Source organism: Hemicordylus capensis, chromosome 1 (assembly GCF_027244095.1).
Source record: "Hemicordylus capensis ecotype Gifberg chromosome 1, rHemCap1.1.pri, whole genome shotgun sequence".
Taxonomy (NCBI): domain Eukaryota; kingdom Metazoa; phylum Chordata; class Lepidosauria; order Squamata; family Cordylidae; genus Hemicordylus; species Hemicordylus capensis.
The window spans coordinates 357,964,716-357,979,123 of NC_069657.1; the positions used below are offsets into that span (position 1 = coordinate 357,964,716).

At 41.1% G+C, this 14,408-nt stretch overlaps 1 protein-coding gene across 5 annotated transcripts in view; it reads right to left on the minus strand.

Moving 5' to 3' along the window:
• The window catches only part of SHPRH (SNF2 histone linker PHD RING helicase), a 98,888-nt gene that overhangs the window by 31,622 nt on the left and 52,858 nt on the right, over window positions 1-14,408 (minus strand). For all 5 annotated transcript variants that reach the window (XR_008315269.1, XM_053291158.1, XM_053291182.1 and 2 more), the window contains 4 exons: window positions 11,155-11,243; window positions 9,141-9,233; window positions 3,565-3,672; window positions 254-396 (listed from right to left, as the gene is read on the minus strand). Coding sequence is in view for 4 of the 5 variants with exons in the window: in XM_053291158.1 (XP_053147133.1) it covers window positions 254-396; window positions 3,565-3,672; window positions 9,141-9,233; window positions 11,155-11,243 (433 nt within the window). In the remaining variant the exon portion in view is untranslated. The remainder of the gene's footprint in view (window positions 1-253; window positions 397-3,564; window positions 3,673-9,140; window positions 9,234-11,154; window positions 11,244-14,408) is intronic.

Genomic DNA, 14,408 nt, shown 5'->3' on the forward strand with positions numbered 1-14,408 from the left:
AGAAATCTCTCTTAGCCCTATCTTGAAGAAGCCAAGGAGGGAACTTGAAACCTTCTGCTCTTCCCAGAGCAGCTCCATCCCGAGGGGAATACCTTACAGTGCTCACATGTGGTCTCCCTTTCAAATGTAACCAGGGCAGACCCTGCTTAGCTAAGGGAACAAGTCATGTTTGCTACCACAAGACCTGCTCTCCTCTCCTCTCTTTAAGACAATAAATCTGTTAAGCAACCATACTCTGCAGTTCTTGCCTTACTTGTCTGCCATGGAGAGTTTATTAGTTTGCTGCTTGTAGTTGCTGGTTAGGTCATTCTGTACCCGCTGAACAAGCTCCTCATCAATGGCATATTGAATTGCTGACTGGATGACATCCAACCACCAAGGTGAATTAGAGCGTATCTAGGTGCAGAAGAGAAGCGTTGGTAATAAATAATGCACCATAAATCTGGTTTTCCTGGTACTCTACTGCAATGGATTTGTGATAGGTTTTTCTGAAAACAGCTGAGGTTATGGCTGGAAAACAGACACTTTATTACAGACACTTTCTTACAAACATCTAGCAGATTTCTCCCACATAAACACACTTCAGATATTTCAAGACACTTAACTTATTTTTAGACATCTAAGTAATTATCACAGGAGAAAACATATTTCAGAATAGTGGTTAAATTAATAATGTGATAAAATGCTGAGGGATGTTTGAAATGGAAAAAACATCTGTTTGCGTCTGCGTGTGCATGTATGCTTCTTTATATGCTGTACCAAAAATTGCAGCCTTATCAGGCATAAAATGGTAAGTTATTATTTAACATTGTCCCTGAGCAGCTAAAGCTCTAGTAAGAGCTTTAGTAAAGCTGTAAGTAAGAGCTTGCCTTTCTTTCCAAGAAGCAAAAGGTTTTTCAGATAACAATGCTGCTCAGGCATTGTTGTCTGAAAAACTATTTGCTTCTTGGAAAGAAAGGCAAGCCCTACGTACAGCATAGTTTTTGAAAGAGGAACACATAAAACCTTCAGTGGCCTATGTACAAGCCATTGGTTCAGCAATGTTTCAAGAGATGGATGTATACAGGAGTCAACAGGGAAGTAATAGTCTATTTCACCATTCTCATCATCCCATTTGCTACACAGCACTGGTACCAGTGTGGTTAGAGTGCCAGGCCTGGAGCAGCAGACCTGGGTTCAAATCCTGAACTGCTATGAAGCTCACAGCGTGAACATGAGCCAATTAACCCCTGCTAACTTGGAACACCTGCTAACTTGGCAAAGAGGCACTTTAAATGAGGAGATTCTCTTTATTTAGCAGGGGGAGAGTAACTGGCCCTATCCACCCCCAGCACAGTACCTCCAGTGACTGTTGCTGTTGTCTATCTTATGTTTCTTTTTAGATTGTGAGCCCTTTGGGGAGAGGGATCCATCTTATTTGTTTGTTATTTATCTGTGTAAAACACCCTGAGCCATTTTTGGAAGGGTGGTATAGAAATCAAATCAAATCAAATCAATCAATATTCAGTAGCGATATAGCAATGGAGTTTGGACTAGACAGACAAGTGTGCTGCATTAATAATGAACAGAGGAAAAACAACAAAAACAGAAGGAATAGAACTGCCCAATGGAAGCAACATTAAGAACCTGGAAGAGAAGAACATTACAAATACTTGGGTATTCTTCAGGCTGATAACATTGCACACACTGAAGTTAAAAGAAAAATTGGAAGTGAGTACATCAGGAGAGTTAGAAAAACCCTCAAGTCCAAACTCAATGGCGGGAACACCATACAAGCCATAAACACCTGGGCTATACCTGTTATCAGATACACTGCAGGAATAATAGACTGGACCCAGGCAGAGCTAGAGACGCTAGATCGTAAGACCAGGAAAATCATGACCATCAATCATGCTCTGCACCCCCGCAGTGATGTAGATAGGCTATACCTCCCTCGCAGCTCAGGTAGAAGAGGAATGCTGCAAGTCCATCAAACAGTAGAGGAGGAGAAAAGAGGCCTTGAAGAATATATCAAGGACAGTGAAGAAGATGCACTTCAAATGGTCAATTACACGAAACTATTCAACACCAATGAAACAAAGCAGGCCTACAAGAAAGAACAAGTCAAGAACCAAGCAGAAAAATAAGCCCCTGCATGGTCAATAATTGCACAATATAACTGGAAAATCAGACATCATCAAGACCTGGCAATGGCTTAAGAATGGCATCTTTAAGAAAGAAACAGAGGGTGTAATACTGGCTGCACAAGAACAGGCACTAAGAACAAATGCATTAAGAACAAAAGTAGAAAAATCAATAACGAACAGCAAGTGCCTCCTTTGTAAAGAAGCAGATGAAACAGTGGACCACCTAATCAGCTGTTGTAAACAGATCACACAGGCTGACTACAAACAAAGGCATGACAAGGCAGCAGGGATGATACACTGGAACATTTGCAAAAAAATACAAGCTACCTGTAGCCAAAAATTGGTGGGACCATAAAATTGAAAAAAATGAAGATGCAAAAATATTATGGGACTTCCGACTACAGACAGACAAACATCTGCCACACAATACACCAGATATAACTGCAGTCGAGAAGAAAGAAAAACAAGTCAAAATAATTGACATAGCAATACCAGGTGATAGCAGAACAAAAGAAAAAGAAATAGAAAAAATAACAAAATGCAAAGATCTACAAATTGAAATTGAAGGGCTGTAGCAGAAGACCATCAAAATAATCCCAGTAGTAACTGGCGCCCTAGGTGCAATTCCAAAAGACCTTGAAGAGCACCTCAACACCATAGGGGCCACAAGAATCACCATCAGCCCATTACATAAAGCAACTTTACTGGGAACAGCCTATATTTTGCGACAATATCTATAATAACAACAGCAACAATATTGATAATAAAAATCATCCATCCCAGGTCCTTGGGAAGGACTCAATGTCTGGATAAAACAAACCAGTAATAACACTTGTCTGACTGTGTAAACGAGAGAGAGAGAAAAATAATAATAATAATAATAATAATAATAATAATAATAATAATAATGCTCTTTTAATCTAACTGAACTGTAAGGTTGACAAGAGAATATTTATCGTTAAATTTTTATACCGCCTTTCATTAAAACTATAAATTGGAATGATCCCCATGGATATCGCCCTGAGCTCTTGGGAGGAAAAGCAGGTAAAGAAAATGTACCTATTCATTTTGGCAATTTAAAATACTTTTAAAGTTTCCTTTTAGTTAAATTATTAATCTAAATATCCACAGACCAATTTATGCAAAACTAAGGGGAAAAAATAGCTCTCTGCATATTTCTAGAAAAGGAAAAGAGGCACCAAGAAACATGTTAACATGAACATGTTTTCAACTGAAATTCTGGAGAGGAGCAATGAACTGAATTCCAATCTTCTAACTTGTTGCAGCAAGCGCTCTCTCTGCATACACAAACTGTACAATTTTGGGGTTCATTCTAACAGATTTCCCAGATGCAATTGCATGGCAAATAAACAAAAGCCCAACACAACACATTTATAATGCCAAAAGGCTTAAGTTCAAGAGGCTAAGAGAGTCTTACTTTCCTCTGGAGTTCATGGATTGTCTGTACAACTGGTTGTAAAGCCTGCTGCGCTTCAGCAACTTCCGCATTTGATTTACTCATATAGTGTTGACGAAGTTGTTCACCCTATAGTTAAATGATATATGAATAAGTTACTTCTCTTTGCAAAAAACAAAACAAAACAAAAAACAAGCCCTGAAATAACAATAAAATGGATAGTTACTGTAGGTATGCTGTTAGCAATGCAGATTATTTTCACAGAGTCACTAAATAATTGCCACAACACCATACAGGATTCTGTGGAAGCATGCCTTGAAGCCCCCTGACCTGGCATTCTGAATCACAAGGAGAATCTCTCCCCAGCTACCTATTCAAACACTGTCTGCAGACTGAGTGAGGTTTCAAATCACATCAGCACAAGGGTGGGGTTTTTAGGTGCGCTTCCAGAGATGCTGTACTTGGAGACAGTGGCTGACATCCAAAGTAATGCTGTGTCATTGCCTAAAGGAGTGGGCAGACACAATTTCCTGCACCACTGAAACCCACTGGGCATCCTGAAAATATGCAGCACAACATTCAGGAACATATTTTTGGGAAGCCCAGTGGGTTTTAGAGGTATAGGCTAATAATTCAAAATCAGACACCCTACTTTGTGCGATGGTGCAGCATTATTCTGGATGTCAGCCACTGTTGCACCAGCACAATGTTAGTCTGGATGTCATCCAGCATCCCTAGAATTAGAACACTAGATTCACTAACTATAGACAGGATCTTTGTACCAACACTTGGAATATCAGAGAAGACCATGATAAAAGCATTATTCTGTTCCTAGTAACTAACTGAATATCTTCATTCACTTTGTGCATTACACCCCCTGGGCAGAAACTCTCACTGCTGTGCAGTGTTCAGCATACTGGTAAGGCTAACATATGCTGTATTAAGTAGCAGTATATTTAACAGGAGCAGCAAAATAACCTGAAGGATTTTTAGGCAATTTTAACCAGTACTGAAAACTCAAAAGAGAAAGCACTTGCCAGTGCTTAAGGCCCTCCCTGTCTAGCTGGGTCTTCGCTATAAATAAACTAACCCACATGACAACAGGTTTAACCCCGAACAAGTCTCTCCTGAGTGGATGCCACAGTGTTTGAAAGTGACTTCAAGTAGCCCCTGGGCTCCTGCCTCAGGAGATGCTCATTTCCTTGCCCAGGACGTATGTTCCAATCAATCACTTTCCTGATATCCCTCTGACGCTTATTTAAGGGATGCTCCAGCTCTGCCACCTCTATTTCCTTAAATCCCACAGCCCAGTTCTTGATCATCTGCAGCATTTATTTATCTCTACTCATTATCTAATCCCTTCCTGTTAATCACAACCTTGCCAGTCAATTCCAATTCCACTTTGACCAAGGCTTTAGCAACTGAAGCAACAAATGTCAATGCCATATATTGTATTCTATACTTATATCTCACTTGGGTCCTAATTCTACAACAACTGGCCCAGTCTTGACCTATTTCCACTACCTACATGCATCTTTAAAAAACTTCCGATTGGCTCAGGAAGCTTCATCCTGCCAACACAAACATTATCATTGGCTTTAGCAGGATTCATTATTATTTTAAGAACAATTTCTTTCCTTCAGACCATACAGCTTCACAGAGTGGCGAACAATATGTAAGAACTACAATTTAAAACAAGGATAACAATAACAAAGAGTTGACCAACCATTCAGTCCAATAGATGAGTGCTAAGGAGAACAGTATCAGTTCTGTGCCTGTAAAAATAATCTGGATGAAGCTAGGAAGAAGCTAGACAGGGTAAAGTATTGATTTATATTTGCAGCATGTCAGCAACATCAATAGAGTGCCACAGGCTGCATATGGACAAGAAGATGTGGTAGTTGCATTAAAATATCAGGTTGCTCACCTGTAACTGATGATCTGGTAGTGATCCACTGACATCCATTAGAAATAGGTTCTGCTCCTACGCTGAAGCCTATTGTAGACTACCACAGCTCCTCTCAGCACTTGCGCACCACCCCACGTGGCTATTTAAGGTGGGAGAAAGTGCCAGAGCGACCTGGACATCATCCCCCCATGTCTGTTTAGATAGGCAATCACTGATGTATTGTGCAATTGCAACTGCACTGTTTGCTCCTTCAGCATAGGCAGAAATGCTTTCATGGCTTGAAACACTGCCAGGAGCCCCAAGAAACTGATGTGGAGCTGTCTCTGCTGGTAGCTCCATTGTCCCTGTACCATGTTGCCACTGCAGTGACCTCCTCAGGCCAACATCAAGGCGTCTGTTGTCACCCACACCATGGGAGATTCCAGTTGAAACGAGACACTTTGAAGCAAGTTCCCTGCCTGAGTCCACCAACCCAAGGACTGGAGTATTTGTGGTGGTATGTTCAAGTGTTTTGTGGGGCTGACCACATTCAGACGGAAGATGGATATGAACCATAATCGCAACTTTGTCATTTTCAGGAGCGTGTAGTGAACTCTCGTCTTGCAAGAGGCCATGAGGCCTAGCAGGTGTTGAACCTGCCTCATGCGTTGTGATGGGTTCAACTAGAACTGATGTACAAGCTCCAAGATGGCTTGGAATCTCTTCTACAATAAGTAGACCTTTCCTGTCCATGTGTCCGGGATAGCCCTATACTGGAGATTGACATCACTGCAGTCAGATGAGATTTTTTCCAGTTGACCCCATCCACAGGGTTTGGAGAAGGTGCACTAAGTACTGTATCTGAGAAAGTAACCCTTTCCTGTCTTTTGATGCCAGTAGCCAGTCATCTAAGTAAAGGTAAATTGCTAGTCCCCTGGTCCTGAGGTGTGCCACAACTGCAGCCATGCACTTTGTGAAGACTCAGGGGGCAGTACAGAGGCCAAACGGTAGCACCTGATATTGGTAAATTGAATTGCCCTCCGTGAATCTCAGATATTTGTGCTGTGAAGGCCTGATCCCTAGATGAAAATAAGCACCCCACAGGTCTTACGTTGCAAGCCACCACTCCTGATGTAGAAGCGGCAGATAGTCTTACAACATCGTCATTTGATACTTTTTCACTTGTATGAACTTGTTAAGATGTCTCAGGTCTATTATAGGTCGTATTCCATGATCCCTTTGGGAGATTTGAAAATAGCGGGAGTAGAATCCCTCCTGCCTCTGTGCCCACCACACTGGGACAATTGCTCTCTTGTTCAACTCTTGCACCTCCTTCCGTAGTACACGAGTCACCTGTGTAAAATGCACACCTCCGTATGGCGGACATGCTTTGAACCCTATAGCGTAGCCCGAAGAGACTATCTTCAACGCCCATCGATCCAATGTTATGTGGTGCCATGCATGGACATGGCTGGTCAATCTGATGTTGTTGATGGCTGAAGATGTTATTGGAGCCTGATAGGTGTTGAAGGCAGTTACACTCAAATCTACGTTGTTGGGGTAGGCTGGGCTTCGAGTCCCCTGTTGATAATATGCGATGGGCTGCTGTTGACCTCAAAAGGGGCTGCTTCGGAGCCTCCACCTGTTTATTTTGCTGGCCCTGACTGTTCTTGTTTTTGGATTGGTAATGCTTTTTACTGTATGGTTGGGAAGACTTTTTGAAATATCTGCGATCCTGCTGCCTATAATTGGAACGTGGCCTGTTAAACAGTTTGGATTTTGTAGTACTGTAGGATGTGGATGCAGATGTAAAAGTCTTTGCCATGAACTTCGGCTTTTTATGTTTTTCCATAGTCTAGTCCTGTTCTGAGAACAAAGGTTTAGGCGGCTGGAGAGGCAGCTTCATCTGGGTTTGAGTAGCCACCAATGCAGTTACAACCTTCCTTACTGTCTCAGGCATGGAAGCATCCCCTGCAGCCAGTGTCTGCACCCAAAGAGCCTGGGAGTAAGCAGTCATCAGCAGATTCTGTCTCTCAAATGTAGACTTCCACGACCTTCTTGGTAATCGTATGCTAGCCCCAGAGAATCCTGGGCAAAGCCACATGGTTGGGTAGTGGTCCGAGAAGCTGCAGGTGTGCTAACTAGTTGTAGTACCCAGATGTACAGCTCTAAGTGCATAGCACACACAGGTAGATATTGTTGAGACATAGGTGGGTCTGACAGAGCTTGAGGCACTGAATGGGATTGTGGGAATCCCCTAAAGGTTGAAGGGGTTAGTATTATTGGAATCCAACATAGAAAGCAAAGATTGTGCTGTGTTGGGGTCCAAAGCTCCATCACCCCCCGCATCCGCCGAGTCAGCACCCTCGATCTTGAAATTGATCGGTATCTGACAACGTGAAGTAACTGTTTCCATCAAAATTGGCGTGTTGAGTGTCAAGGGTAGCTCTCTCACTGCTGGTGTCAATTGAGATTTCATTTGTGTTGGTGCTGGGGAAAGAGGCCGCTCTTGGAGCCAACACAGGCCACGATACTGAGAGGATTTGATTTGATGTTAAAGTTCTTGACGTTGAAAGCGGCACAGCAGTAGTTGAATGCATCTACATCGATGACTCTCTCGATGTTGATGCTATCGAAGTTGACCTCAATGCTGATTTGTTCGTTGCTGAAGTCGAGGCTGGCTGCATTGATGTCGAAAGTTCCAGATCCGAAGAGCTCGGTGTATGCAGTATAGTCACTTACGTTATTATAACATCTTGAACCAACAAAGGAGAAAGTGTATCCCCAATATTGATGCTTTCCTCTTTTTGCAGGCTCCGATGCTTCTGCCATTTTGTCTCCATGCCTCTTCAGCTGTTTGAGTGACTTAAACACAGGTCTCAAGAGTTTGGACTGGGCCGAAGCCTCAGCCCTCAATCCACGAGGTTTAGAAGACAATTTTGCTCCTTTCTTAGATGGACCTGAGGGACTCAAGGCATTGTCATAAAGAGTGGCCTGGAGATGAAGCTCCCTATGACAATGAGCTTGCTTCAAGAAAGATTGGCAAACTTTACATGAAGAAGTACTGTGGGCTTCTCCAAGGCATATTAAGCACAAGTCCCACCCATCTTGAGAGGGCAGCTTAGCACTCAGTACATCTTTTAAAAGTTTTTTTGTCCAATTTTTTGTCTGACCATTTAGGGTTATCCATAGCTGTCGTCAGCATTCTGATAGGGGTTAGCCAAGTTATCAATCTGATCCGTCTCAGTGGGTCTGTTAACAAGTCAAAACATAGTCTTAAGCAATCCAAAATCCAATAGCCAATAAATCAGTCCGATAAATATTTCTCTTTCTAGAACTCACAAAGGAAAAGAAACCAGTACGAAGGAGCCAGAGTGACCAAGGAACCGATCGCTATGGCAGTCACAAATGAACTGAACTGCTGGCACTTCTTCTCACCTTAAATAGCCACATGGTCATGTGAGGTGGGGCGCAAGCACCGAAAGGAGCTGTGGTAGTCCAACTGGCTTCAGCACAGGTGCAGAACCCATTTCTAATGGATTCAAAGGATCACGAACCAGATCAGTTAAGTTCTTTGGAGCTTAGGATTTGCAAGTAAGCAGTCCAGAAGCTATCCTGTAGGATATAATATTCTTTTCTAAGTTAAGCTCTTTTGCAGTAAGTATTCCTTTACAGTCATTTAAAGCAGACATAAGGAACTCTAAATCACCTCTTCCTGAAGTCTACCATCACGCAAGGTGGGCGATATCCCAGGATGCTTTGCTGCCAGAAGTTCCATCAGGTTATGTGTAGAATGAAGTCTCTGTGTATCAACAAAGGCAATGATGACATGACGTTTAACACATTGTGACCATTACTAACATGAACACAGCTCAATCACCGGGGAAATCCTTATACCAAGAAAACACATGGAGAACAACTCTATGGGGGGGAAAACCCGTAATAATATCTCAGTCACAGCTTAATTAGAACTAAATATTGACCTCTCTGTTTGAAAGGGACAGAATATTAAGCAGAGATAGCACACTTCATTTATAATGATGGTAGAGAGTATACCATCATCAAAATAACATTATGTTAATCTACAGGCTATATTTTAAGTACTTGTGAAATTTAAAAAAAAAACCTGGGGGGGGTGGGGAATGGTCAGAAGCAATAATAAAAATATGGTTGGTTTTTAAAGAGCCTGTATATTTCCTTAACTGACAAGCCTAAAACAGAAGAAATGTTTTTAAAATACTTCTACGGATTTAAAGCATACAACACTGATTATATTGCTAGTTGAATACCATAGTTTCCTAAGCATTACACAAACATGTGTAGCATTGAATGTTGACATGCTTCACCAAGTTGTGGTTTCATGTAGTCATGAGAAATATTATGGGTTTTTAAAAAGAGGAGATCCAAATCCAGAGTTCGGTCCCTGTAAAAGCCTTTGGGCTTCCTCAATTGACTCTTTTCTTACGTTACAGTTTTCAAGTACATACATACAGGCTTGCTGAACTATGCTCCTTGAAATTACTTTTACCAATGCTATGTTTTGATGTCTTAAGCTTTGTCTATGTTATGTGCCTACATAGGCTATACTAGAAGCAATACAAGTAAACTAGTATTTTACAGAAGTTTCTCTTGAGTATTTACCTCAGTACAATACCCTCACATGAGGAACATGAACTCAAGTGTTGTGCAATTTCTGGATTAGAGCCTTGCACACAACGATTCCCTGATAGAGCGTGGTGTATTGGTTAGAGCATTGGACTAGGTCCAAGGAGACCCGAGTTCAAATCTCCATTCAGCCATGAAATTCACTTTGTTTCACAGTTGTGAGGATAAATATAACCATGTGCTCCTTGGAGGAAGAGCAGGATACAAATGTAAAAATAAAAAATAAAATAAAAAGCTAATCTAAATACTGGAGTATAAATGGTTATCCATCACAGGCAACCACAACAGCATTACTTATGAGGTCCATATGCATAAACAATGGCTTTAACTTGCAAAACACACATGAACAGGAACTAGAATTTTGCCTGGCACCTGCTCATTCATAACAGATATATTTTTTCATGCAAAGTGAGAGTCAGTTTCAAAGAAAAGAATTCATTGTCCTTTTATGGAAGACAGCAAGGGGCAATGAATCAACTCACAATGTACACTGGACGTGGTTTTTAAATATCTGAATATATGTCTGGTAACAATGATAGTTGTTTGATAAGTGACATTATTGGATCTCTTAGAGTATGCAATAAAATTCTTGAAGATTGAACAATGGCTCAGAAGGAGAAATCATCTAGATATTTAATTCTCCTGGGTGTGCCTTGGAATGTGCGTCCCGACACCCAGCTGATTGGCTGGGTGGCGGAGGCGCACCTAGGAGGATTGGTCGTTGCGGCAGTGGTGGGCCCGGCCCGGCCATGGAGACCAGAGGTGGTGACGGGTCTGGCCCGGCCGCGGAGGCAAGGCCCAGGAAGGGGGAAAGAAAGTGAGGGGGCAGAAGTGGTGGTGGGGAGGAGAGGCGATTGGGCCCGGCACAGGCCAGCCGTGGTCAGGAAGTGGAGACCAGGGTCGAGGGGGAGGGGGGAGAGAGGTAACCGCCGGCCCCAAAGAGTGCACAGATGCTCTGTGAGGGGTCAGCTAGTGTGAAGAAAAAGGCAAAAGAACCTCAGACCCTGTCACAATTTATGTACTGGTTTAAAGAGCAGTATTAGAGGTTATGTACATACTTGTAGTGAATCTGTTTTGAGCTTCTCTTTGTGCTCCTCAGAGGAACGCAGTACCTCTCTGTACAAGTCAGCTGCCAATGCATATTCACCTGGAAAATTAGCATATTTCACCCTCAATTACTAAGACTGCCTTTTTCCAAATGTCCAATTATCTACCATATAATGTGAAATGCCATAAAAATTTCTTAGTAAGCACTTCCTAAGCTTCATTCATGAATTTAAACATGAAAGGAGTTGCAGAATGAATTCCACTGTGGAAACAAGGCCAAGATAATTCCAGTTACTGTGAATTTTCATTCCAGGAATGAGGGCATACCTCACCTTCCCTTGGTGACAGATGCATAGACAATTTAAAGCACTACTCAGGGAAGCAGGGGGCTCATCTGAACTCTCAAATCATCTGAAATGTGAAGCCTTTTCTGTGTCTTCCTAGCCGCTATCATGTCAATCTAGCTTAAGATGCAGAGATACTAAGCTTTATGACTAGCTAGGGGAAAGCTAGATATATGTTGAAATGCATCTTTCCACTCATGAGTAGCAAGGAACATAACTCATGTTTTACTTTTGTTAAGTAATATTGTACTTTTGTTTTTATCTTGTTGTAAACCACCAAGAGACGCAAGTTTTGGGCGGTATAAAAATATAATAAAGAAAGAAAGAAAGAAAGAAAGAAAGAAAGAAAGAAAGAAAGAAAGAAAGAAAGAAAGGTGCTGCGCATGCACGTTTTCCTGTAGAGTACTGTCTTTGACTATAATCAGGAGTGCCCTTATAAGATATGCTGCTTGATAGCCTTCTATTCCATGAAAGTTGACATCCAGCAGCCACGCTTCAGGGTGGTGGCCTTGGTGATCTTTCTAAACCCTCTCTACACTTAAGAATCTGGTTGGGAGGAGAAAGAAAGAAAGAAAGAAAGAAAGAAAGAAAGAAAGAAAGAAAGAAAGAAAGAAAGAAAGAAAGAAAGATGGTTGCTGCTGCCTCTGAGGGAAAACTGTTGAGCGAAGTCCTCTAGAAATCCTGCCAGGTGGGCCGGGGGGGGGGGCGGAGTATATCTTAGAAGTGGAAGTCTCTCTTCCCTGAAATGGTGTTTCAAATTGGCTCTGCCATCTGTGACTTTGGGCTTTTAAGAATAATAATTATTTAAGAATCCTCTTTTAAGAATAACGAGTAAGAATAAAGAGCCAGCATAGTGTAGTAAAAAGCCAGCATGGTGTAGTGGTTAGAGTGCTGGACTAGGACCGGGGAGACCCGAGTTCAAATTCCCATTCAGCCATGATACTTTCTGGGTGACTCTGGGTCAGTCACTTCTCTCTCAGTCTAACCTACTTCACAGGGTGTTGTGAGGAGAAATTTAAGTATGTAGTGCACCGCTCTGGGCTCCTTGGAGGAAGAGCGGGATATGAAATGTAAAATAAACAAAATAAAAATAATAAAAATAAAAATAAACAAAATAAAAATAAAAATAACAGACATTCTGGGTCTTCCCTGAAATAAAGAATGCCTTACTGCCACCAACCAGAAGTATTATGCAAAGTATTAAATTTCAAATTATTTTATATATGAATGCTTAGAAGAGGTAGACCTGCAAAATCACGTTAGTATCAAAATCATTTGATGCAAATAAGTAAAATCGTATGTGCATCCACTGTTACACAAAAACTAACATTTTAATAGCAAATCCTCTAGGGGAGGGGAGAAATCATTAGCAAAATACAAAGAATCCAATTTAAACTACCTTTTAGTCACACTGTTATTTTTAAAGGAATTATAGTGGTAACCACTGGGAATTATAGTGGTGACTGAGAGCCACTTTTGCTTATAATTTTGCTTGTAGTATTTTGCACGTGCGCACACACACACACACGATGCAGAGCAAGTGATAACAATTGAAAACATTGGTCCTTACATACAGCTATTCCTTCAAAACAAAATTGTATTTTTGCAAGTCCCTTTTAAGAATACTACCACACCAAGTCTGCTGTTCAATGGTCAGGCTAGGTCCTCCACAACATTAAACTGCAAAAAAATATTTATTTGCTTCACTAGTTGAGCAGGTATGACTGACAAGTACACAGAAAACAGAATCTGATACAAGCATGAGCCAATCTGCGCAACAAGAACTCCAAGTAAAAATACCTATGAAGAAGTTCCCTAATTTTTCAATGCTGTAACATTTCAATTTTGTTGACAACCTGTATACAACCAAGTTTATATAACATAATAGTGTCCTTTATTGGATCCAAGTGTTTCTTATGTTGATCCAGAGTTGCCTACTCTAGTACATGACCTATATTTAGAGACACAATTATGTTTTTTATTCCTTGACGGTGTTCTTTTAACAGGGTAATTCTCATTTCCCCCTCTGCTGGTCAATGCCAGCAGCATAATCCAACCTACCAGCTGTTGCCAACAGGAGATGAATTCTGTTATCTAAGGAAGAATTACAGGGGCGTGAAGAAACATTTTTTCCAAGCTTTGCTGGAGGGGCTAACTACACAGTACAGTAGTCTTTCAGTTATTTAAGTCACAAGCAATTGTGCCACACAGATTTAAAAGCGTAATACTGTTACATTATCAGAACCAACCTATTGCTAATCTGGAGCTAAACAATAGAAGTCATGAAATCATTCACGATTACCTTTTATAAGTACTTTAAAAAATATATTTTAGATTTTTATAAAAATAACCTCACAGCAGTTTACAAAAAAAAGAGAGCGCAACATTAAAATATGTAACAAATGTCTTATTGAATCTGTCTTCCTTTTCTTCATACATTTAAATTCAGGATTTTATTATACAGAGAGAGCTAGAGGCCACACTCAAACAATCCTGAATAAACAAGGAATTTTGTTAATTCAGTTCTATCAATGATAAAGTAAATGCAGTGGACGTTGTACTTGCTTTAAGCAGATCTCTGGAAGCAAACCTTTGCATAATTACCTCTTGTCCATAATTTTGGCTTGAATGGGTCACCATGTTGACCCTAGCACATGACTTTACGGGCCACTATTCTAACTGTATAATGCACATCTTCACTCTGGCTCATACTCTGGATGTGTGCCCTCATTCCCTCTCTCTTGTGTACTCTTTTCTCAGGTTCAGTAGAGCCACCTACTCAGATTTGTGTCAACTACAAATAAAACACTGAAAATGATAATCCTAGTTTTCTTCTTGAAGCGTAGTTTTTAGGTGCCTCTGTATTTAACTAAACAAGAACTGTGGCAAAGCTTCTTCACATCTACTGAAGTCTCTTGGCT